Source organism: Neomonachus schauinslandi, chromosome 4 (assembly GCF_002201575.2).
Source record: "Neomonachus schauinslandi chromosome 4, ASM220157v2, whole genome shotgun sequence".
NCBI lineage: Eukaryota > Metazoa > Chordata > Mammalia > Carnivora > Phocidae > Neomonachus > Neomonachus schauinslandi.
The window spans coordinates 82,090,920-82,118,426 of record NC_058406.1 but is presented as its reverse complement, the minus strand read 5'-3'; the positions used below and the strand labels follow the sequence as shown (position 1 = coordinate 82,118,426).

Genomic DNA, 27,507 nt, shown 5'->3' with positions numbered 1-27,507 from the left:
TGATGTTGAGCATTTTTCATGTGTCTGTTGGCCATTTGGATGTCTTCTTTGGAAAAATGTCTGTTCATGTCTTTTGCCCATTTCTTGATTGGATCATTTGTTCTTTGGGTGTTGAGTTTGATAAGTTCTTTATAGATTTTGGATACTAGCTTTTTATCTATACTGTTGGTGGGAATGCAAGCTGGTGAAGCCACTCTGGAAAATAGTATGGAGGTTGCTCAAAATGTTGAAAATAGAGCTACCCTATGACCCAGCAATTGCACTACTGGGTATTTACCCCAAAGATACAAATGTAGTGATCTGAAGGGGCATGTGCACCCCAGTGTTTATAGCAGCAATGTCCACAATAGCCAAACTATGGAAAGAGCCTAGATGTCCATCAGCAGATGAATGGATAAAGAAGATGTGGTGTATACACACACACACACACACACACACACACACGTATATACACACAGTGGAATATTATGCAGCCATCAAAAAATGAAATCTTGCCATTTGCAATGATGTGGATGGAACTAGAGGGTATTATGCTAAGAGAATTAAGTCAATCATGGGGCGCCTGGGTGGCTCAGATGGTTAAGCATCTGCCTTCAGCTCAGGTCATGATCCCAGGGTCCTGGGATCGAGCCCTATTTCGTGCTCCCACCTCAGTGGGGAATCTGCTTCTCCTTCTCCCTCTGCCTCTCCATTGCTTCTGCTCTGTCTCTCTCTCTCAAATAAATAAAATCTTAAAAAAAAAAGAAAGAAGTCACTCAGAGAAACACAAATATCATATGATCTCACTGATACTTGAAATCTGAGAAACAAGACAGAGGATCATAGGGGAAGGGAGGGAAAAAGGAAATAAGACAAAACCAGAGTGGGATAAACCATGAGACTCTTAATCTCAGGAAACAAACTGAGGGTTGCTGGAGTGGAGGGGGGTTGGAGGGATGGGGTGGCTGGGTGATGGACACTGGGGAGGGTATGTGCTATGGTGAGTGCTGTGAATTGTGTAAGACCGATGAATCACAGATCTGTACCCCTGAAACAAATAATACATTATATGTTAATTTAAAAAAAAAAAAGAAAGAAATGTGCTATGGCACCAAGGGGGACTTGGAAAGAAAGTCTGCTAACGGAGGATCCTCTTCTCTCACGCCTATGATGGGACTCTGTCCAGGGTCTATTCAGGCCCAAGACCTCCCAAGATCCTCTGTGGGGAAGTTGGAGTTGGAAGCCAGAGCATCTGGAGCAGTGCTTATGTACTTTGCATGGCGGGTAGTAGTGAACTGTGCAGGTGGGTGTTTGCTCTACCTTTGGAAGTGTTGTCACCAGTCTACAGCACAGATGGTCCCAATGGGGGGAACACAGGGGGCCCAGCAGGCCCTGGGTCCACATGAGGAGCCAGTACTATTAACATGAAGCTCTTCCATGCAATAAAAGGATCAGAAAGACTCATTTTGTTTCCAAATGAAATAGAACAGAGAAATACTGTTTCTAAACCCTTCATTGGATATTGCTGCTCAGAGTTATGGACCTTGGTGCCAGAGGGCGTGGAGTTGGCATTTTATGTTTTCAGCAACACTCTTGTTAACTGCTGAGATGTGATGACTCTAAATATTTTGACAGCCCACAACAGGACTCAATAGAGAAGCAGAATCTAAGATTATGCATGGTTTGGACATCTGAACAAATTTTCTAAAGGATGAAGGGGCTGGATAAGATTGAACTCCTTCTAAGTGTCAAAGTCAGAGTCAGCCTTACCTGAGGGCAGTTGTTCACCTGCATGTTCAAATACCTGTGAAAGCTAATCTGAATCTTGCAAGGAGTGGTGGTGGGAAAATCACATAGAAACTGAGTAAGTTATATATGGAAGAGATAGCGGACTTCAAAGTCATACTTCCTTCCCTCCTTAATAATTTAGATCAATAGAAAGGCTTTCACATCAGTTCTATAGGCTTCTACTATTCTATTCAACTTTTGCAAATGAATATTTAATCATTATGCTTTTGAGAAATAACATAAATCTATAACTTTTCTTCAAAATTTTATCTTTCTTAAAATGAACTTCTTGTTAATATTATCTGAACGTCCCACCAAACTCCCCCATCACCAGGCCTTCCAAATAATATTTTGAGGTAACAGGCTGCTTCTAAAAATAAGTTGCTGCAGGTTGGGGACACATTTAGAAAATTAATATTCCCAGCCCGACTGCACTCTGCCAACCCATATAAACTCTGTCCTTTACTCTTTGTTTGAATAAATGTTATTGTTTTTTGGAGTGTCTTATCTATAAACTTTATTTATCTAGCTGTTTTTTTTTTTTAAAGAACAGATTTCCATATTTGTGCTTTATGTAGAAAAGCATGTTGGGGGAAATTATATTCCTAAGTACAGAAGTTCAGATAAAAAGGCTTTTAACTGCTAGACTTTTCTTCCTAAAATAAAGCAAACTAATAAAATATTATAATGTCAAGGTTGACATTGGGTGATAAAGTGAGTTAATAGGTGTTTCATAAAGCATTTTGACTCCATTCCTGAAGAAATCTTTGATGATAAATATAATATTAAAGTTGGAGTCACACTGCTTAGGTTTGAATCTCAGGTCTCTCATTTACTAGTTGTGGGACCTTGGGGAAATTACTCAACTTCTTTGTGCCTCAGTTTCCTTATCTGTAAGAAGGAATAAAAATACCTCCGTCATAGGGCAGTTGTGAAGACCAAATCAAATTAGTATATGTAAAGTATTTAGAACAGCAGCTGGGCCAATGTAAGTGCTATATGTCACTTTAAAAAATGACAACAAAGGGAAGATATTTATGAATTTATATAATAAATAACGTGTGTTTTGTAAGCTTAAATTAAGGGCATTGGAGATCATAAGTAATCAGTTTTCTAAAAGGTACTTCCCCTTATATACTGGAAACCCTTAAATTGGCTTGCTTAATAAATTCCGCTGAACCAGAGCTATTAGGGTTTCACATTTAAATTATAATTATACCTTTTCCTAATACACCAGGAGCAGTAAGCTGGAAAGTTGCACTCATACCAAAAAAAATGCGACCAGACTGCAAAATGAGTTTGTGTTCCCAGATTCATCTCATTCATTTATTTTTGGGTCTCAATCATGCTTTTCTTTGTGCGTTCTCATCAAACATTTTTAATGGCTTAGTAAAGTATAAGGATTTCCTATGTAATCAACATTTCCTCTTTCTGTGAAAGTGTTTTAAAAATAAAGTCCTTCAAATGTCTAGTCATTTTTTTTTCCAGTAAAAATGAATGGCCTTAAAAGACATTTGTTCTGGCAGTCTGTTTAAAGATGAGAGAAATGAAAGCCAAGAAAACCGGAAGAAGATGGCCTCCAGGGAAAGATCTGTATGATGAATTGGAAATTGCAAGGAATACTATTTCTGCTTTCCCAGGCAGAGCTGTCACCTCAAAAGCCTATTTCCATGAAAAGGAGTGTTACCCAGAGTATCACATTGTCTTCTGTCGAGTGCATATTCCCTTAACGCGGGTGAGGCACTTGAAGGGGACCACTAATAATTCAGTCCTGTTGTACAACAGAAACTTATATTTTGATACAGAAGAAATCTCAACCATACAGAAGAAATCTCAACCATACAGCAGTCTAGATTTTCTGAACTAGCAAGAAAATAAACATTTAAAAAAAAAAAAAGATAGGAAGGAAAAAAAAGAGGTAGAATTACTATCCGCTATAAGGCAATTATGAAGAGCTGCTACACCAACTCAGGTCCTTTGACAATTCTCCCCAGACTCAGCAGCCAGCAGACACCCCAGGGAGGTCCAGTGGGGAAAAGTATGACTCTTCTGTACTGGAGGAAAGGAATGTGATTCTTAGATCGGAAAGGTCAGGTAAATCCCACTCTCGTTCCCTGGCCACTTTGTGCTGCACAAGCAACATCTCAAAGTGCTACTTAAGTGCCTTTTTATTTCCCACCTGTGTCACTGTTTAGAATAATACATTCCACTCTCGTTGTGTGAATTAATACTTGTTCTCTTTTGTTTGAAGTATTATTTCTCCTCTTCCTAATAACCAGGGAAGTGGTGAATGAGTTTGTTGTCACTTTATAAAGTTAGCCTTTCTCACCTTTCCTTTTTCTTTCTGAAGAGCCCAAATTCTTTTATTCAGTTATCATAAATAACTATACTAGCTAATCCTTCCTAAATGTGAATTTCTTTCTTCTAAAAAGGAAGACTTGCTTTTATTGACTCTCCCTATTTCAATGGTTTCTGGGATACCAGCTTTACCAAATATTTAGGATTGTCCCTAGAAAAGATTTCTAAAATCAAGTAAGTTTGGGAAACAATGGGCCATAAAGCTAACAGTTTTGTTAACAGATTGTCATGCTTTTGGTCATTTAGGAAAGCTATTTGGGAGGAAATTACCCTCTTAAATGCAGAAGTTCAAAGAAGAAAGCTTTGATGGCCAGATGTTTCTTAAAATAAAGCAAAATTTAAAAAAATATTATAATGTCAAGTTCAACTCTAGAACTGGATGGCATGGAGTTGAATCCTGACTTTATAACTTAGTAGCTAAATGACCTTAGGTAAGTCATATAATCTCTCTGTGCCTTAGTGTCCTCATCTATAAAATGAAGACAGTGAAGGAATGCCATCAAGGGGCAGCTAGAAAATATGAATCTTAATGTACTAATATGCACTGTGCATCTTTGGGAAGGATTAGAGTTTGTAGCTTTTAGCTGATTTTTTTTTTTGGGGGGCCAGGAATATCTCCCCTCCCCCAAACCCACTTAACATCCTGCTGAACATAGTTTTGGAAGCACTGACTTAGTGACATTTAATTATTGCTTGTGCTTCAAAGACTTATGTCTAAAAACCCCATTATCTCACGTTCCCAAAGAATATTTAAGTTTTATCATGCTTTTTAAAAATTGTTGATAAAGAACAGGGGGAATTAGTTTGAACATGTATTTTGGAAGAGCAGGAAAGCAAGCCAATGAACTGTATACCAGTTTTTATTAATTATGAATTAGTTCTTTTGAGGAACGGCAGGTACATTATAGCGGTATTGGCCTACAGTAGATTTGTGAACGTGAAGATTTTGACCTTATATATTAAATTTTTTTTAAACTACAAGTATGCAAAATGACTTTGAATTATAGTGCTCTCATAATTCATTTTTCTTATAGCTTCTGTTCACTACATTTATGTGAATGGTTGGGCAAATATAAAGATCATGTAAAATTTAATTAACTAGGAAAGGAGTTTTGTAATGGTTTTCATAAACTTCTTATCATTAAAAAAGAAAGAATGTGCATAGTGTAAATCTGTGCCTTGTTGTTAGGCAGACCATGCTTTCTTTTTCTCTATGATCATGCCACTTGCCCCCCACCCCCTTACCCCCAGCCACACACACATGCACACACACATACACTGCAAGATTAGTGTCAGGACTTTCACATTATCCCAATGTGTCAAACTATTCTATTACCTTTTCCAAGCATCCCAGATGTCCTTACCGTGAGCACTAACCCATCACAGATCTGAGTTGGACAGAACCTTCAAGGTCATCTACTCAAAGCTAAAATTTTCACAGTGCTTACCCTGTGCTAGCTCCTAAGAATTTTATAGCAGGTAACTCATTTAAGTCTTACAACAGCCTATGGTGGCATTATTTCTATTATCCTCATTTTATAGATGCAGACGCTGAGGCAAATGTTCATATTCTACTACTTTGGAGAGGCAAGTATGCCTTTCCAGTGTTTGGAGAAAAAAAAAATTCCAGGTAGTACTTCTCCATGCTGTGCTCCAGCCAGAGCCTCAGGCTCTGGAGGGTTTTAATATTGACCACGCTGCTTAGATGGGGTTGAAGAAGACTGTATCCCTTTCTGTAAGAGTGTTCCAGAAAGGAACACCACGTTTGGTCACTTGCGTGTTCGGTCCTCAGTCAGCACTGACTCCTCATCTTCTCTCTTCTTTATTCATTCACTAATATAGTTAGTGAGTATGTCTGTGTTGGCAGCTATATTGTAAGTTTCTCTGTCGCCTCCTGCATTCCAGCCAGAGTGAGAAGTGCAGTAGAAGTGCTGAGGAGTGAGTGGCTTGTCGGGATGCTTCATCTCTCCAAGTCTCACTTAAAACATGTGAAAAGCAAGAGCTTCGGGTTTCTTTTTATTTTAGGTTTCATTGAACCTTGCCTTCTAGAACCCCACCTAGAATCCCATTCTAGACACTACAATGCTTAGAATAGCTCTTTGCACAGTACAAATATGTAATCATGATTTGTTCAAATCAGTATGTAGAAATTCTTTTAAAAATATCTCTGAAAAATTTAAAACGTGTGGTAATCAGGACTTTTAGACCCCTCAAAATATCCTGTACAGAGCTTGGGGGGGGGGTCCCTTATTAAAACACAAACGGTTGGACCTCCCACCCAGAACTTCTGAAACAGTAGGTATGGAGCGAGGCTTGCCAGTTCCCTCAAGTTTCAAGGTGCTGCCAGCGCTGCTGGTCTGGGGACCACATCTGAAAACCACTGTCCAGAGAGCACTCTGAAAACTGCCATGTAACTATCCTCTGGCTTCACAATTAAAAAAATGACTTAATAAGCTTGTCCCGCCCAGTGGTGGGGATAACAGCTTCATGTGTTTGTTATCCCTTGCTTGTGCGTTTTAACAGGAGTATCCTAAAGACTGCAAACCTTCACTCAAAGGACCAAATCCAGTCCCTGTCCTCATTTCCTCCTATGTAAGCTGCCTTTGGACCCACTGCTTCACTAAAACTGTCCCACCCCCTAGGATATGGGGGCCTTCTGGGTTCCACCTACCCGCAGTCCTCACCACCACTGCTACCATGTGCAGATTAAGAGCATGGGTTCTGAAAATGAACTGCCTTGGGTTCAGATGCTGCCTCTTCACTCCACACCCAACCCTAGGTAGTTCACTTCATCTGTGCCTTATTTTCTTCATCTGTAGCTGGATTTTAATAACAATACTTACCTCATATGGCTGTTTTGGAGATTAAATTGGTAAGTATTTGCAAAGGACTTAGAATAATCCCTAATACTAGAAATTATGCCATTAAGTTAGTTTTCTTTTCAATGTTTTTTCTCCCCAGATTTATAGAGATATAATGACATATTACATAAGTTTAAGGTGTACAATGTGTTGATTTGATAAATTTATATATTGCAAAATGATTAACATCATAGCATTAGCTAAGACCTCTGTCCTCTCACATAATTACCCTTTGTGTGTGTGTGTGTGTGTGTGTGGTGAGAACATTTAAGATCTACTCTTGTAGCAACATTTAAGTATACAGTACAGTATTATTAGCTGTAATCACCATACTGTACATTAGATCCTCAGAACTTGTTAATCTCATAACTGGACGTTTCTGCCCTTTGACCAGTATCTTTCTTTCCTTTTTTTTTTTAAGATTTATCTATTTATTTGAGAGAGAGCACAGGAGCTGGGTTGGGGGGAGGGTAGGAGCAGAGGGAGAGGGACAAGCATACCCCACTGAGCAGGGATCCTGACTCAGGGCCAGATCCCAGGACCGCAGAGATCATGACCTGAGCTGAAATCAAGACTTGGACACTTAACCCACTGAGCCACCCAGGCACCCCGAGCAGTATCTTCCTATTTCCTCCCAACCCCCAGCCCCCTAGTAACCACCATTCTTCTCTCTATTTCTATGAGTTCGACTTTTCTTTCTTTCTTTCTTTCTTTCTTTCTTTCTTTCTTTCTTTCTTTCTTTCTTTCTTTCTTTCTTTCTTTCTTTCTTTCTTTCTTTGATTTCACATGTAAGTGATACCATGCAATATATGTCTTTCTTGGCCTGATTTATTTATTTAGCAAAATGCCTCAAGGTTCATCCAGGTTGTAGCAAACAGCAGGATTTTCTTCTTTCTTGTGACTGAATAGTATTCTATTGTATATACCACGTCTTCTTTATGCATTTATCCACAGACAGACACTTACATTGTTTCCACTTCATAGCTATTGTGAATAATGCTGCAATGAACATTGGAGTGCAGATATCTCTTTGAGAGCCTACTTTCACTTCCTTTGGATATACACCCAGAAGCAGGATTGCTGACTCACATGGTAGTTCTAGTTTTAATTTTTTGAGGAACCTCCACACTGTTTTCCATAGTGGCTGCACCAGTTTGCATCCCCACCAACAGTGCCCAAGGGTTCCTTTTCTCCACATCCTCACCAACATGTATTATCTCTTGTCTTTTTGATCATAACCATTCTAACAGGTGTGAAGGTGATATCTCATTGTGGTTTTGATTTGCATTTCCCTCATGATGAGTGATGTTGAGCACCATTTCATGTGACTGTTGGCCATTTGTATGTCTTCTTTGGAAAACTGTCCAGTCAGTTCCTTTGTCCATTTTCAATATTTTTCTTGTTTTGTTTGCTGTTGAAATATATGAGTTCTTCATATATTTCAGATATTAAACCCTTATCAGATACATGATTTGCATAGATTTTTCTCCCATTTGATAGGTTGCCTTTTCATTTTGTTAGCCTATTGGGTTTTTTGATGTGCAGAAGCTTTGAGTTAGCTTTTGTTAAATGTTAAATATTTCCCAAATTTGCCTCTCAGGGTATCAGCTTCATGATTTCTCTCATAGCTACATACCACCTCAACTATCACTTATTTTTTCTTTAAATTAATCCACTTTACTAACAAATTGTAAAAAGGAAACATAGTATTACCATAAATGAAATACAAATATGAATTGGTAATAGAAGCTAACCATAAAATGAATATACTGAAAGCCAGTGTTTTTCAATTCTAACCAGATATTATTTTCTGCTGAACACTGAGCCTGAGACTCACTCCCTCTTTATTGAAAAAAAATAGAAATTTTTTTTTATAGAATATAGAAATTAGCAAGTTCTCACTGCTGTTAAATAAAGCCCCACATCTCACTGACTTCAAACGTTAGAGTTTATCTCCCACTCATGTGACAGTCTAGTGCAGGACTACTGACTGAGGGACTTTGACTCCTTCTGTGTTATGGCACCAACAACTCCTGGGCCCAGAGAACTCTCTGCTTCCAGACAGCAGATGGGGAGAGAGCATGGAGAAGATACACATGATTTTTCCTCCTGGTCTGAAACTGACACACATCATTGAACCTGATGTTCCTTTGGTGTAAGTCACCACCTAGCACCAGGCATGCAGGTCCGGACTAGGTAGCCACTTCCCAAGGCAACTTTATAATATGAAAGTGAGGACACAAGTTTTTGTGGTCAAGTTATGAAATATATACACTTATAGCAAAACATAACCATAGTTTTCTCACCTGCTGGGAGGGATAACTAACTACATTACTGTTTATCACTAACTATATTACTTCTTCAGTAATTCTCCTGAATTCATTGAATTCTGTCTCCTAACCTCAATTCCACTCAGAAACTATGTTTCAAGAATTTAGCAACACCTTAATTAGCAAAAGTGCTGGAATACATATAGACACTGAAGTAACCTTAATTTCTCATATCATGACACAAAGTTAATGAGATAGTACCCCGTGTATCTTTTTACCTCTTGGTATAGCTTAGAACCTTCTTTGGCTAGCTTGAAATTGATGATGGGAAATGAGCTCTCTCTATATACATGCCTGTATAATAACCAAGAAGGCACAGTGTGTTTGATAGGAACCTAAATATAAACCCAATGCTTTCCTACATTTTAAATTTTAAGTCTGTGTCATGACCTTTATGGATAAAGTTGCTTTTCAGATATTATTTCACATATATCTGAAGTGTATGAGACAGGTGAAGTACTATCACAATGATTGCATGACCTCTACTGCTGCATTACATCTGAAATGGTTTTCTTGTACCAATTTCAAACCAATGATGCATGGATATCTTTGAATCATCACCAGTTGAAAGAGAGAGGAATTTCTAATCAGGTCTTTATAAATAAAAACACAAAGCTGTTTGGAGTTTGGCATTTGATGAAAGTCTACAGTGATTGCATCTTCCTGAGAAAACTTACTTCAGTATTTTGTCGTTAAGGAATATAGATACTAGAGGGTCAGCCTCTGGGAATTGAGGTATAAGAGCAACATTATGCACTTATAACAAACATTTAAACATTTATATTTGGGGATTTATGATTTGCACCTGCACTTTTGTAGGTTGCTATTCATTGGCAAGATGGGGTTTTTTAGTCACTACCAAACAGGGTAATAGATAAGATATAGGACCACTACCGGTTCTATTCTCAAAGATGGGATAGAGATATGGATAGGTCATTTAGCAAAGGGGGTGTGTGTAGGTCCAACTTCATAAGCAAGGTAGGGGTCAGAGGACTTCATAATGTCAACACTGAGTTCAATAAAGAATAATGGAGTCACTCCATCAGAGGATGGGGTATAAAAGAAATATGGTACTCCAGCTTGGGGAGATCTGTGGAATGTAAGGCTTCTGTTTACCCGGCGGGTTGAGGTTCAGGAACACAGGTCTTGCCTCCAAGAACATAGACTGTCAGGTTGCAGTTAGAAAGGGACTGTGACTCAAAGAACAGCACAGTTGCTCAGACACAACCCTGGCTGGGTAGGTAAAAAGATGAGGGCCCTTCAGTACCAGCTTCTGAGCCCTTCAATGGTATCATCACATTCCATATCAGATTTACATGGACCATGAATAGACACCACCAACCTTCCACAGGGGTTGCTTAAGAGCTTCCTATAGAACTGAGGATCGGGCAAGGGCTTTCTCCTTTATTGGCAGAGGAAGAGTCGGGGTGGGATGAGTTAATGAGTCCAGATGAAGGGAACTGGAAGGCAGATGCAAGAAATGAAGTGAGGGTCGACTCCTATGTACTTACTGTGCCAACTTACACTTTCTCTTCCAGTAGAGTCTCTCTCTCTCTCTTTTTTTAATATCCCAGTGAATAAAAAGCTTTTGCTAAGGTAGAGGAGCTATGAACAGCTGATCCATGAGAAGCCAGTGGTGGATTCACCTCACTGGGGCCACAGGCATTCTTCTTCCTCATGTTCCACTCCCTTCTCACTGTGCTTTCTGTAGACAGCTGGGGGCTAGAGGCAGGCAGAAGGAGGGGTCATGTTCCTTCTCAGCCCACCTCAGTTAACACGGCTCCTCACCTCAACTGTCTCTGGAAACAGGTTTCATTTATTAGTTCACAGAAGAAAGAAGATGTTATCAAGGAGAACTACAAAGTGACAAGGTTTTAAGTATCCCTGTCTCTGGATTCCATGCACTGTACATGTCATGTTTCCCCCTCTCCCACTCCCAAGGAAGAAAGCAAATCAGTTATGCTCTTTACCCAAGGGCTGCTTTGGGAATTGAATGAAAGTGGCAGCCAGTGATTCCAGATTAAGAACTTCTTCTTGATGATGGTGAGAAAATAACCAATCCACCACGTCTTCGATTCCACATAAGAACCAAGAGTATGCAGAGGAAACATGAAGAAATGTCATTGAAAACGGGATCTCAGAGAAATAACAGCAGAGTTAGAAAGGGTGGTGCAAATCTCCTTTGGTGTTTGTTGGAAGTTTGGCATGTATGTCAAAAGGTTTAGGAAAGTAGCTTTTGAAACTCAGTTCTTTCACTCCCGGAGACCCCAGGATTGTAGAGGTCCCATTTATGACCTTATGCTTTGTGCCCTAACACTGTTCCCTTAAAACTGTAGAAATGCTAGGAATGTGGTGGAGCTCCAGGGTGTAACCTGAATGTTGGGAAGTGTGAATAGGGAGCTGGGGGGCTGTGGGGGGTGAGCTGGCTTAACCTGGAAAAGTTGGAGGAAAAGCTTACAAGTTTCTAGGCAGAAGCTATGGTCAAAACAGCTCTGAACTCAGATTCAGATTCTGGCTGTGCCAGTAACTGTGTGACTCAGGCATGTTTAACGTCTCTATTTCTCTCTGGATAAGGTGTCCTTATCTATAAAATGGGCAGATTGAACTGGATTTCATTCATGCATACAGCCATTCACATTTATTGCCAGGAACTGTGCTTTAATATGGAAGTATAAAGATAAACATTATACAGTCCCTGCTTTGGAGAAGCTCGCAATTGAGCGGAAGGGACTGATGTTGCTGATAGTTACAAAATCATGAGGAAAGTACCACAGTAAATGTACAAAGCGCTACTGGAACACAGAGAAGAAGGGATGGGTTGCACCAGGAATAGACGTAAGGAATAGGCAATATTTAAATTACATCTCAAGCACAGAACTATGCCTTGCCTACCAAGCTATACTAAGTGATGGGCCAAGTATAAAAGCCTGGATATATGGAAATGCCTGGTATGTTGGAAGAATTTAAATGTCTAGCTGTGGCTAGAACATAGCATGTATGGAGGCTGTTGTAAGAGTTGCAGAAGCTGAAAAAGGTGGGTTTAGGCTCAGCTATAAACCATCTTTTATGACAATTCCTGTTATCCCATTGGTTGTGAAGACACACTGAAAATTATAAATAGAAAATTTGGATTGCACACATTTGTTTTCAATGTATCAATCTGGCAGTAGATGGCTTGAAGGCCAGAGAAAAAATGGTCATATTTGAAATATAATTAAGATGTAAAAGAACAGGAGTTAGCAATTGCTGGAGAGAGGCAGATGAGGGGGACAGAGGTGTCAGCATGGTGTGTAATGGTGTGAGAGTTCTAGCCTGAGTGTCTGAGTGGAGGATGGCAGGTTAACTGAGATGGTGACATGGAGGGGCAGGAGGCTTAGGGTAGGAGAGATGAATTTCCTTTTGGGTGGGAATGCTCTGAGGACTTCAATATGCAAATCTGAGCATGTTGAGATGTTGTCATTTAATAGGTGGTTGGGGGCCTGCATCTGGAGGTCAGAGAAGAGAGAAAAAGCTAGGATTCCTTAGAGTAGCAGGGGTTGTAATACCTTTGGGAGAATAAAGTCCTCCAGGGAGACCTCTGACAGGACAAGAAGAGAAGAACCAAAATAAAATACCAGGAACATAGAATTTAGGTTTGTAATTCGCTGACGAGAGCTTTTGCCTCCAAGGCAAACTCACTCTACTTTAGCTTCTGTTCAGGTCATGTTGAGAGCTACCAGAAGGAGGGTCTACCTCCAACTCCTCTTCCAATGTTACCTTCCTAGTAAGGTCTATATCTAAACCCTCTTCATCTATCTGATCACATCTATCTACCCTTTCTCTAAGAGTAATCAGGATCACACCCTTTCTTTGATGCTGTGTTACTTTGAATTCTCCTAGAAGCAGGTACAAAATGTGATTAGATGTACAAGAGATTTATCAAGAGAAACACCTGTAGAAGATAAAAGTTTGGGGAGGGCTGGGCCAGAGAAGGCTAGGAGAGGCCTCAGACTATGATGGAGGTGTGACCTCTGTCAAGGAGAGGAGGAAGGTAGGGAAATTGGGTAGCAAGCCCCTCAGATAACAACGCAGTTTCAAGAAAGACTTGGCCAGGCTGATTGGCAGTTTTCAAATCAAAATTGCCAATCTGAGGTATCTCACATCTCAGGGGAACAGGCTTTCCTGGGTACCCCCACCATGCTTAGTTAGTCATTTGCTAGAAGGAACCCACAGGAAGTACGGTCCCAGTGGAATAGCAGCTGGGCATGTGAGCTGGAAAGCCTCCCTGCAGCAGGAGAATCTGAATGGCCCATCTCACTTCAACCACAGATGCTTCCAGTGACTCAGTAGCATTTCTTTCCAAATGTGCTACTGGCAGTTATTGTCCAAACCAGTTAAAACTCAGACTCCTGCCATTATTCCTTATTTCATTTGTGTCCACCCAACTAGGTTATAAAGCTTTCTTTAAACAGCAATGCCCAACATGGAGTCCTTAACTCAGAAGGTATTTAAGTATTCATCATAATAAAAATTGTTTTATTTTCATTACATGAATCTGCTGATGGTAATAAACAATGGGAGTTTGAACTTAGGAAATTGGGATGGGTGGAGAGGTTAAGGGAGAGTACAATTTGGATGAAGAGTTCCACAGATATCATAGTGAGGGGGGACAGAAATAAAGTAAGTGAAGTAGACACACCCACGAGAGAAAAGCGGACACTAGGGTCTAGGCACCTACATTTGTTGAGATAAAGTCCCAGTAGGCACACAGAACACTATATCCAGAGAACGTGGTAGAAAGGGCTAGTCTAGAGAAAGAACTAGCATTGTGGGGGAGGGGGGAAATCCAGCAGGATGGGATGGATGAGAGTTGAAGTAGACATCACTGCAACTCCCTTTTGTTGAGAACTAAGCTTTCTGCCCAGAGAGGCAGTTTTCATGCACCATGACACACCTTCTTAACTTTGGTGAATTGGACCAGAAGAGACACCTGTCCCCAGCTGAACCCCCTGGGAATTTGGAGTTGGGATGCAGTAAATCTAATTAGTTGAACTTTCCCTGAACTGAGCTGACATGTTCAAAATAGGGCTCTTGGAAACTGTTGGGGCAATCGTGTACGCTAAGAAGCAGGAGAACTGGTTTGCAGAAAGACAAGAATGAGTCAGGCATTCAGAGAAGAGCTGAGAGGCAGTGTAATTCCAGAGACAGGGAGTGAGACGGAGAGAGTAGTTGCCCGGACTCCTGAGGAATTTCCATTCCTGGACTTGATCCTGAGCCCCATCCCCCAAGTTCTGAGATAACACTCCAAACCCTAGAATAAATTCCCAGTTTTGCTTAATCCAGTTTGAGAGAGTTTCTTTTAGTAGCAGCCAAAGAGTATTGATTGAGACAGTGTTTCAGCAGATAGGCTGAAGACACAAATAGGGAATTCAGAAATGTGCAATGTGCTGACACACAGCCAGGCAAGAGGTTAGCATTAGGAAAACAGAAGCAGAGCCCTAGGAAGAGGGGCCTGGACAAGGCAGGTCTTTGCCTGGTAGGAACCTGGTAACCAAACGCGTTATCAAGTCAGGGACGAGCATCCAGGATCTGGTTATAGGAAGGAACTAGGGTGTAAGGTAGAGCCTTCATCACAGGAACAAGGCAGAAGTTGATTATTAGGAGTCAGGCAGAAGGTCAGAGGCTGACTGAGACCTTCAGATCTAATAAGGATGGAATTCACACATACATTTAGTAAGAACTATTGGGTATCTGTTACATTCAGAGGAATTTTGTGTATCGTGGATTAACAGACGGAGTTGGGGGTAGGGCCAGGGACAAGGGGGTGGAGCCAGCCTGGGGGTAGAGACCCCCTGGTACATGCTCTGGAGGAGAGAAGGCTTGGGAGGGCAGAATCAGGCCAGGAGCCAGGCAGCTCATGATGTGGAGTAGGTGAAAGATTTTTAGAATTTGGAACATTGTAGGGCAAAACAGACGTGGAAGAAGTTGAAACTGAAAATTCAGAAAGCAACTTCTTCCAAAGAGCAGCATAAGAGTGATTCAGAAAGGAAGATAAGAAGATGTCAGGCACACAGCTTATCTATTTGTCAGCTTCTACTAGGGCCCTGGTGGCAACTGATGAACCCATAGAAAATACCTCTTGTGCCTCTTCAGGCCAGATGAACTGTTTCATCACCCACCTGCTCTACTTTACCAAAGTTAAAAATTTCAAGAGGATTTGGGAGGCTATAAATGCCAGCCTTTCCTAATTCAATCCAGTCTTACCAGAGAGGCAAGATTGGATTCCTTTAATATAATTCAGCTCAGCATCTACTGGTTTAACCTTGAACCCTGACCTCCTTGGAAGAAGAGATACAGTAAGAAAAGAGGAAAAGTTAGAAAGAATAAAAATTAAGAAATGCTCTATAATCTGTTACTCATATTGGAGTAGAACTAGGCCAAACAATCTCCTATGAACTTCTGTATCTCCCACTTATAATTTTAAGTATCCTGTAATTACAGATACTACCTTTCATCAAGACCCCAAAAACATTTTTCCAGGCAATGTTAGGGACTCTCTGTATAGTATGTTACTTAACCTAGACAAGATGTACTGGAAACTAACCTTAATAATGACAAATTAGGCAACATAACATTTGCTCCATTTCTTTTCTCTTAATCATATTTCTAGTGTTGATCATGGTATTAAATAGAGTCAAAAGATCTGGGGCTGAGTCAGCAATTTCTGGTTGGCTTCTGACTGGCTTGATGGGGAGCAAATTTTTTAACCTCCCTAAGCCTTCATTTTCTCGTTCATGGAGGAATATTAACACATGCCCTAATACCTTGCTGGGTGATTTTAAAGGCCATGTATGAAAACCACTGAAAATGGTATAAACACCAAGGGAAAATAGGCAGGTCCTTTAGTAAATCAGCATAGTAGAGCAAAGAATCTGTACCAGAATCTAATTTTTCTCCTTACTGGCTCTGTGGCTTTGGGCAATTCATTTGAGCTTCAAGTCTTGTTTTTTTTTCAATTATAAAAGAAGTATGATAATATTTTCTGTTTCATTTTTTATGAAGATTAAAATGACATATGTATACCAAAATATAAAGAATATATTAATGACTACAACTTTTAATACTGTCTCAGAATAGAATAATGAGATTTTGGCGAAGGATAATCTCAAGGCCAAATACATGGGAATTGATTTTGTTTCTTGTTATGGAAGTATTAATATAATTTGACTTTAGGATGTCTTTATCTGATCCTTTCTAGAATATTTTCATAGAAAATTGTTCTGATTTCTGTGAAATGTCAAATTTAAGCAAGACATAATCACTTAAAAATAAAACGTGGAATTCAGTTACATACCAAAAATAAATATGTGTGTCCTTAAAGATCCTTTGTAAATTTTTTTTGAATGAAGTCTTTCAGAAAACAAAAATGGTATGGTACATTTGTATTCATAATTTATCAGTTTAATACTCCCTTGAATTGAGAGAAATATGGGTTGTATACATAGGGATAATGTTCTAATAAAAGGGTTTAGTTAAGCAAATATGATTCAGTTTTAGATTGAGATTGTTACCACTCAAAGGAGTTACTTTCTTGCATTTTTTAAAAAATAAAATTATTCTGCATTTATACTGCTTAAATTCTAATGTTCTTTAACCTTTTATTTTCTTTCAAGATAATAGTTGGAGAAACTGCAGTGTTTTGTCTACAACTGGCCACACGGGATTTTGAAAACCAGGAGAAAACTATTTTAACTGGAGATTGTTGCTATATAAACCCACTGGTGCGGCGAACTGTACGATTTTTGGGTATGTGTTCATTGAATTATTTTTATTGTTGCTGAAACCATGTTTATGTATAAGCTAACCCTTAAAATGATCAGCATTTTAACTCTATGCAAATATTGGATTATATTTTATTTGAAATGTCTGTTTGGTTTTAAAAATAACAGTGCATACTACTTTCTCTTATATGGCTCCACCTCAGATGTAATTTCCATATTATTTTAAGAAAAAAAAAAAGAATATCACACTTGGATGTTTAATATTCTTTAAGAAACTAAAAATTATATAATTAGAAGAAATGATTTACTGTGTTTATGAAATTTCAGAAACAATGCTTGGGGAGAAATGATAATCTAGTTAGATTGTTGAACATCATGAAAGACAAGAAAAATAGCTTGGCAAAGAAAAGATATGTTGTGTTTGTTAATTATCAGATGTAGCTCTCCATGCACTACCTCTGAGCTTTTTTTTTAATGTGAACAAAAAGGTATTAGTGATTTTATTAGAGGAAAAGATTTACTATTATTATATTGTACACCTGAAACTAACATAACATTGTACGTTAACTATACTGGAATTAAATTTAAAAATTTTTTTTAAATTTTTTTATTTTTTTATTATATTATGTTTAATTTTCGAAAAAGATTTACTGATACTTGAGCCTTCAGTCTGAAATTCTAGCACTAATACATGTAAGCATTGATGAATTATTGCAAATCATTTCAATTCAGTAGAAACTTGGCCAAGACAAATTTTTTAAGTGGACACAATAAAGTTTAATATAAATTATCATTTCCAGTATTTACCAGCTAAAAAAGTATGTCTGTATATGCTAAATAAAATTTAAGATAAATTTTTATCTGTATTTAGATTGAGATTAAGGTCCTGTACCCTTCAATATATTTCTCATATCGGTGGGATCAAGATGAAGACTTTAGAGATACTATGCATAGATCACCTAATCTATATATAAATCCACTTAAAGATTAATCAAATGTTATCTTGCCTTTGAATCTCTCTAAAGACAAAAGGTCTCCATATCTAAGACTGTTCTTTTTATTGCCATCAATTTATGCATCTCCAAAGCCCTCTTTTATACTGTTGAAGTGATGACAACTTTTATATGAAACTTTAAAAAGCTATTTTTTACATGCATCAATACTGTGTTCTTGACTCATTATCTTTGCATGAGTCATTTAATAACAAAATAAGCAATAATATACTCAAAACTAAAAATGATAAAATTGACACTTTCCAAAATACTGTTAAAGCAAATTTTATTATGCCTACTTAAGTAGATATTTTTTTGCATTTGCACACATATTTCTAAAGAATATATGGCACAAAATAAAGCATGTTTTAAATCTGTGTATGTTTCTCATTATATGATTTTATGAAATATTTACGAATGCTTGATTTGTTTCTTTTCCCTTGTTCATTATGATTTGGATATTTCTGGTTTGTTAAAATGGGAAGTTTATAAGCAAAACATTATTGCATAATAGGGCATCATTCTTTGTAGGGACTTTATCCTGGCGGTCAGCACTGTGGATACATTCATGGGATCTCACTTTAATAAGTATCTTTGTACCTACAGTATTGGCCTTGGGCCTGATGCACTGAATATTTTAATTCAAAAGCACATTTAGAAACTTTACAAGTATCAAGAGACATTTCCATATCCTTATCAAATACTTCTCTCTATTTTACACAGGAAAACTTATTACAGCAGATAAAGAGAATGGTTTGGTTAAATAAAATGAGTACATCTTAGCCTAGATTTCAAGGGAGTAGAGATGAAGACTTGCCAGCTAAGTTCCTGTGCTGGGCCATGATGTTTGGAAGCAGAGGTTATGTACATGAACGTTCTATTAAGCTCCTCCATTCTCTTTCATTTCTCTCCCTCTCCTAAGTTTCTGCTTTTGATAACATTTACTTGTATGACTCATGAAATGCTGGGAAGATGTAAAGAAAGACCTTTTCATTATTTCCTTTTAACGTTTCTAGATAAAGAACTAAGGTCTTTGTTTCGTTGCCATTGTATACACATAGAGTTTTGCTATGTGCAGTTTATGTGCCTGAGCCTTTTATAATCTTATATAATATTTCAAAAATTAAAAGGATAGCCATGCTTCTGATGCTGGAAAATTATTTGATCCTGCACAACTTTCCTGGTGACATCCTAATAACAGCCAATAATTATGTATAAAGGTTTAGCAAACAAACAATCCAGAAATTTATGACTAAGAAATAAAGCATCTGATTATTATCATAGAACCATATGACTTTTTAATGAACCAACTGTTTGGGAAGTTTTCTCCTGGCATAATGTAAAAATGCCTGATGGAATTTTACTTCCCAAAATTAAGAAGAATAGATTCCTTCACATTGGTACCACATCCTCAAAGATTGTATCTGTCAGTTTAATTGAAAATGGTGCCAAGGAATTTATTTTGCCTAAATAGAGGAGAAAAATAAATTTTGGTTCTAATGACCAATGACATTGAATTTAGAAATTTTTTTTTTAATTTGAGTAAATTGTCACATTCCTCATAAAAAAAAAATCTGTGTATACTTAATTTTATACGTTCCGGTAACCAAAGCGAATAAATTTTAATGCTGTGAAGATAATTGAAAAGTCATAATTTTGACTGCACTATTATTTACGAAGTTGCCCCAAATTTGATAAAGTCCAACCATAAAATATAAGGTGGAACTAAGTTACTAGTCGTTATGTGACTTTTTAAAATGTGTTTGTGAAAGCAGCGTAGAAAGCAATCTGAACCATTCTTCTTAAGATTTTCCACGACATTTAAATGAAAACTAATGGCATTGGATTTTACTGCTAATTGGTACCTCCAGCAGAGTTAAAATCAGTCTGAATGGGTTTAAGAGGCATAATCAAAGGGAGACACCTGCTCTGCTTTATGTTTATAAGATGCAAAATATTTTCAAAATAGGGAAAAATCAAGATGGCTAACACTAGTAGAAGGTGAGAGGCTGAGCCCTCTCCAGAGAAATATGTCTCCTTTTTAAAAATTGCATTACCCAAACACAGTCTTAGAATATATCTTCTTCTTTTATCTTATGTCATAAACCTGCCATGCATAAACTGTAGCCAGTGGTAGACAGCTCGATATGTTAAATAATTTAACACTCCCACTACTCCAGAAAGCAAAGAATTGGAGAGAAGTGAAATGGAAGGAACCACATGTATGTATGAATTATTTTATAGTTTCTAAAATATTTCGATGTTGGCTTATTGTAAACTGAAATACAAACAAAACAAAACAAAACGGAGTTACGATGGTTTGTTTTCTTCCTCAGGTATTTATACATTTGGGCTATTTGCTACAGATATCTTTGTCAATGCTGGGCAAGTAGTCACAGGGAATCTGGCTCCACATTTTCTTGCCCTGTGTAAGCCCAACTATACAGCGCTTGGATGTCAGCAGTATACACAGTTCATCAGTGGGGAAGAGGCCTGCACGGGCAACCCAGATCTCATCATGAGAGCAAGGAAGACGTTTCCATCCAAAGAAGCGGCTCTCAGTGTCTATGCAGCTATGTATCTGACAGTAAGTAAGGATTATTAACCAGTCTTAGTCTGTCTTTCTGTTCATTCTCCCAATGTAGAAATTCTTTTTCTCTGCCATAATGGAAGTCACATTAACAGCTTAATTTATTAATTAAATTTAATAAAATAAAATTATTATTATTATTAAACTTAATTTATTAATTAAATTTAATATTTTAGCCATTTAATTTATTTTTAATAATAGCTGTTTGGACTGTGGATAGAATTAAGTCAGTTGACTCTCATGAGATTATGTGTGGGTAGTTGGTTGTATTAAAGAATATAGTCATTAGCATTTCTATTTGAGAATATGTTTGTCTTTATGTTAAATAGGGCTTAATGGAAACAAATTTGTCCCGTAGCAGTCCCCATAATCTTGTAATAGCCCAATTAAGAAAACTATCCAGGCCTCTTAGCTGCCTACTCAAGCTTTAACATTCTCTGGTGGAGGTGGGGAAAGGGGCAGTCTTTTCTTTAGAAAGTTTTTTTGTTTGGTTATTGGTAACAGTTGTCATCATAATATCTCAACTAGTGTTTCACTACTTTCGCACAGAGCTAGCCAAAATGTCCTTGTAAATTATGGTTTTTTTTCTTTATTCTTGAGTCTTTGCCATCATTTTGGTGGTGAGAGCCAGACCCCTGCCGCAGATGTCCAGGACCTCTAGGTGGAAGTAAATGGTCATGGTTGAGTGCGTTACGGCTTCACAGGGGTAGAAAGAAGGGCAGCCTTGACAGGCAGCTCCTGGACCCAGCATTCCTGCCATCTGCCCTTCCCTCTATTACCAGGATCTGCCTTGTAGTTCTGGAGCTGGACTCCCAAAATATATTCTGTAGGCTTTTCCATGCCTACAGTAAAAAGTTCACAGATTTTAAATGTCTTTCAGGGTTCTCCTTTCCAATGATTCTAATAGCTCCTTTCTTCTGATTCCAGCTCATTGACTAGAGATCTCAGGACCTGTTCATTGCTGATGACTTAAAAAAAACTCAGAATTATTTTTACCCTCAAGGAGCTATTTGATTACGGAAATATTTCTGATATTCTTAATGCAGTCGTGTCTGCTTGTCTCTAAAAGCAGAGAGAATACACAGTAATACCCTATGACATCTCTACTTGAGATTGGAAACAAAATTACTGAATAAGCAACAATTTAGGAGGGAAAATATAGCACCATACATACCGCTCACAATGGCAGGATAATTCTGGAGGCCATAAGTACATGCATTTTAACATTTCTAAAGTTTTCAAGCTGAGCTAATTCTGTCCCTCACAGCCTGGACTTTTAAAAATCCCATCAAAAAAGGTTTTATAGAGTTAAAGATCAAATCTCATCCTATCCATTTTCTCTTCCACTGTCTTCTGACTTTGTATAGTTTGTCAGTTACAACTCCCTTCTTCCCCAGTGTGCTCCGAACTCCACTCTTCCAATTTCCCCGGATTTCTTTATCCCATCAGCTTTGCTTTCTTCTTCCCATTCTAAGGCACTACAGACTTGCTATAAATCTGTTTATCCATGCATATTCTTTCTTATTCATTATATTGCTTCACTACATGTCCCATCTCTCTTAGAATATGAAGCATTCAGCCTGAAAATGAAGATTTAAAACTTGAGTGAATCAGAAGTCTCAAAATACTTTTCATTCATTGTCATCACTTCTAAATCTGACCTTGTTATTTGTATCCGAGGATGAATTGCAAATATCTGCATATACATATGTGATCAAGCCAACGACTTGAGACAAATTCCAGAATACTCTCTGAACCCAAATCCTGTTACATGATTATTTTAGCACTAATAGATGATTGGTTTTGCTGTCTAACCAGGGTTTGCCAATGGTAGTGAATGTGTGAGTACTATAAATACTTGATCTTTTTGTTCTGCCAAAATCGTGTTTTCAAAGGCATCGCTTTGGGAGAAGGCATTATGCTTTTAAGTCCTGGAGAAATCTTAATATCTTGTCTTGCCTCTGGTCAGCTGGCAAGTGTTTTAGCAAACTCTTATCTATATATAAAATATATTATAATTATATAATAATTATAATTACTATAGCAAACATTCATTGAGCATTTACTGTGTGTCAAGCATCAAGTGCCTCACTTTTACTTACTTATTACTAATTGTATTAAAATTTATTCTTTATTGATTGCTATTACTATTTATGTAGTAATTGAGTATTTGTATTAATTTACTGGATCCTTATAAAAACTCCTTGAAGTATATAGTATTATTATGCCCATTTTACAGATGAGGACGCTCAGAAAGTGAAGTAACCTGTCCAGATTCATAGAACCACCCATTTCCCTGGCTACAGTGATTCCAAATATTCCAGAGAAGGGATATTAAATCATATTAGTTCTAGTGTGTGCATGGTCAGCTAAATTTCCTCCTGCTGCCACATAATCTCGGCATCCATAAAGGCTACGGCCGAGGGTTCAGATGGTAGATATGTTTAGAGAAAAAACATTTAATAACTCTCCAGCACTCGGCAATCTTCTATCATTAAACAGTGGTTCAGACTAAAAGTCAGGATTCCTCCTTGTAATTACATTGCAGGGTACCTCTGTCTTTTTAACAATAGATTCTGTTCTCTGCTAACTGCTTTTCTCTCTCCCCTGCCACCCGTTTATGAGTGTGGGAGTGTGGGCGGCTGCTATGGCAACTCTGGATATAACTCCTGCTGCAAATGTAGGCATTCCAGTCAGGTTTTGCTGTTATATTTGAACCCGTATACATATATATTTCTTCCCAGCTTCACTAGAGACACCTTGGGAAAACTTTATAATAGAAATGTTGGAGTGGGGGCGCCTGGGTGGCTCAGATGGTTAAGCGTCTGCCTTCGGCTCAGGTCATGATCCCAGGGTCCTAGGATCGAGTCCCGCATCGGGCTCCCTGCTAGGCAGGGAGCCTGCTTCTCCCTCTGCCTCTGCCTCTCTCTCTCTCTCTGACTTTCATGAATAAATAAATAAAACATTAAAAAAAGAGAAAGAAATGTTGGAGTGTTTCGAACTAATGCAGTCTTGTGAAATGCTTGCCGGAATTTTGATGAGTAGGTAAATAAATAGGAAAACAGCCATATATTCAGGATTTTCTTTTTTTTTTTAAGGTTTTATTTATTTATTTGAGAGAGAGAGAATGAGAGACAGAGAGCATGAGAGGGAAGAGGGTCAGAGGGAGAAGCAGACTCTCCGCTGAGCAGGGAGCCTGATGAGGGACTCGATCCTGGGACTCCAGGATCATGACCTGAGCCGAAGGCAGTCACTTAACCAGTTGAGCCACCCAGGTGCCCCCTATTCAGGATTTTCTGTGGAAACAGGCTTATTGCTGTATTTAGGTAGAGATAAATTTGTTTAATGTTGTGTAGGTGTTACAAACATGTCAACACATAAATCAAAATAAATAAGCTCTATTGTGAAGTATATGAATAAGAGCTGCGGCATATTTTTCTGATGTTTCTCTTTGTGGATTAGTCAATAAAATTAAGGAACTTGAAATCTCCCTTAGCATTTGACTTTAATTAAGGCTTTGGGGGTAATTTGATAACAGAGCTGTTCTCTTTTGCTTTACTGAGAACTTTCAGGGGGGAAAAAAAATCCCTATGCCTATTTTTGTAAATGTTGTTGGTTTCCCAGGAAAAAAATTCTGAAGGTTATTTAACCCTCAACCATTAAATTTATAATTCAGTGTTAAGTCACATTGGAATAATATTTGAATTTAGTTTTGTGTTATTCATTTCATGTAAAATGAACAGTTTTTCTAATTAAAGTCAAATGAACTTCAAAGTTGAGAATGAGAAATAATGTTTGGTGACTTTCCAGTTAACCTCATAAATCAGGGAAACAGAAAGACATAAAATGATCTCTTTAGGTTACTTCCCTTTCTGGCCTTAGATTGATTTTTCTGAAAATCTTTAAAAAAACAGAGAAAGAGAGAAAGAAAGACAAAAGGGTTGGCTATACTCGTTGGCCTGTTTTCATGATCTTTTGCTGTAAACAAACCACCCTAAACCTCAAAACAAGAATTTGCTATCCTCAGGATTCTGTGGGGTGATCTGTGGTTTTACTGGTAGTCAAACCTTGCTTCTCTCATGGGTTGTATTTAGCCTAGGGGTAGATGGGGCTGAGGCAGCTCAATAGCTGGGCCTCGCTCATTCTCAAGAGATTTTCCCTGAGAGCAGCTTCCAAGAGAGCAGAGGTCCAAGCTACAGGGCATTTTGAAGCGTAGGCTCCAAGACTCATTCACCATCCCCATCTCTGTGCTCTATTGGTCCAAGCAAATCCACAAGGCCAGCCCGGATTGATGGGGGCAGAGATACAGACTCCACCTATAAATGGGAGGCGCAGTACAATCAGATTGTAAAGGAGTGAATATACCAGGAAAGGAGGGACTTGTGGATATTAAGCAGTTCACTGCAGTCTTTCCCCAGAATTAGCAGAAGCCTCTGAAATATCATTCCTCCCCTTGTTGGTGTCCAGTCTTTGGCATTATCCTGCTCTTGCTTCCCACCCAGCCATCTTTTAAAATAATCTCAGAGGTCCCAGGTGCTCATGGGCTGCCAAGACAAGGGTTAAACAAACACAACCCACTGGTATCTGTTTGCTCCTCCATTAGTAACATTTTACCTAATCTCCGTAGGGGCACAAACAGGTCCTCATTCTGGGGTACAGGAATTTGGGGGGTGCATGGCAGTTTGGCTGCAGCATGTGATGTCATGTGACTGGTCAGGGATTGGGTTTGGCAGAGAAACATCAGGGTGGGTAAAAAGAAAAGCTCTGGACTACCTTCATGGATTTGTCTGGAGTGACTGATCAGATCTGGCTGCCATCAGAAAGCCATGCCTCTAAATCTTCCCTGCCCAGAGGTAATTTAATGCTGAAATGTATAAGATCCCTGTGCTCTAGATTTCAAATGAGCGAATTTGTGTCTACTAGATAATCTATCAAACAATATTTATTGAGCACCCACTTATAATGTGACTGCTCTCCTATTAACTATGACTGTTACTGCCATCACCATTATTATTAGTCGATTGACATTTGTCCTGTCAGCCTTCAGCTAAGTGTCACAGGGGGAAGGGAGGTTACTAAAGACATCTGCAAAGTACCCACTGAGTTGCAATGTTTTCATTATCATGAACCCCTTTTATAACTTACCTTTTTATTTTATTTTATTTTATTTATTTGTCAGAGAGATAGAGAGAGCATGAGAGGGGGGAGGGTCCGAGGGAGAAGCAGGCTCCCCGCAGAGCAGGGAGCCCGACGCGGGACTCGATCCCAGGAGCCCTGGATCATGACCTGAGACGAAGGCAGCCGCTTAACCAACTGAGCCACCCAGGCGTCCCTATAATTTACCATTTTCTTGTCCCACATTCCTCCATGAACTTGATATTTCTAAATCTTCTATCTAATATAATGCTTTCCCATCTCAACTTAGGCCCAGATATTGAACAGCGGCCCATAATAATAAAAATATAATAACGCTGTTTTGAAATGATACACATACAGTTATTAAAATTGCACACATACAGCTATTAAATAATAAACAGTAAATGAGTAAAGACGCATGTATGCTGGGGTTCCTTAGGTGTTAGCAAACTCCAGGATGGGGATTCCTGGCAGCACTTGCACGTTAGGAAAACAGGACTTACTCTTAGAGGACAATATACGGTATAGTCAGGGCTGCATTAGGACTTTTGTAGGCCCTAGACACTTACTTTGCTTTCAGGGCCTCTTCTGCCTTTGAAAAACAATGTATAAAATGTATAAAAGCAAATTTATAAATAACATATATTAAACGTGTTCTTCAACCTAAATGTTCACCTTTCCTTCTGTTTTTAAAAGAAATGAAGACAGTTTTATTGGTCCCTAGAAGTATCATGGGCCCTCGGTACCATGCCTACTGAATAAGTTTGCCCTGAAGAGAGTGCATAATAAACTTCTCGATGGAATATGATTGTTAGTCTATCTGGTAATGACAGTGAAAGCCATTCAGTATCCAGGAGGGAAAGATCACTGTTGCCAAGCACCGTGGGAGAGTGCTTCAGAAGTAAGTGGTACTTGGGCTGGGTTTTGAAGATGAACATAATTTGAATAGGTAAAATAGAGGCATTCCAGGTAAGGGGACAGTGAGAGCAGAGACAGCAAGCAAGAAACAGCAGATACAATTAGGAACTAATGAGGGGGAACCTCCAATGGGGAACATAGATGGGATTTAAGGATTAGCAAGAATAAATAAATTAGAAACACACTGTAAACCAACCCAAGGCTTCACATTTGGGTTAACAAGTAATGTGGAGTTGAAAAATGACATTCCAGCAGTGTTTCAGAATGATTTTATTTAATTCAATTCCATAAATATATAGGGAATGCCTAGAATGCATCAAGCCTGAATATGCTGATATAAACTCCTTCTGAAGTTGATTTAAAATGGTCTGATAGACTGTAAAGACAGAACTAAAAAGGAAAGAAACTAAAAGTAAAAGGAATATTTTAACGACATTGTCAAAGAATCTCAGACATGAAATAAGGGTTTGGAATTAGCTGCTTCCCTTAAGATTGGGAACCCTAGCATTGATGAGACCAGAGTCAGATGAAATGAAGTGAAATGAAATGAAATTCCTAGGTTCTGAGAAATGGAATGAGCTCGGACTCTATGAGCTGCCAAAAGCCTGAACCATTGCAGGGCGAGTATGGATGTGAGCAGCTGGGAATCCCTAAGCATTTTCTCTTAGAGCACAGGAAAGGGAAAGTCTGACCAGGATCCAGAGCCATGGCTCCAGTGTGCACTGTGGGGCTCACACACCATCACCAGCTTCCTTCTATGCTATGGCTAAATTGAGCCACATCCCTGGGCTGCCT

The 27,507-nt window shown here is 38.6% G+C and overlaps 1 protein-coding gene across 1 annotated transcript in view; it reads left to right on the top strand.

Moving 5' to 3' along the window:
* Positions 1-27,507, top strand: part of PLPPR5 (phospholipid phosphatase related 5) — an 89,680-nt gene that overhangs the window by 25,017 nt on the left and 37,156 nt on the right. Inside the window, exons 2-3 of the mRNA XM_021690302.1 lie at positions 16,969-17,101; positions 20,405-20,655. Coding sequence (XP_021545977.1) covers positions 16,969-17,101; positions 20,405-20,655 — 384 coding nt within the window. The remainder of the gene's footprint in view (positions 1-16,968; positions 17,102-20,404; positions 20,656-27,507) is intronic.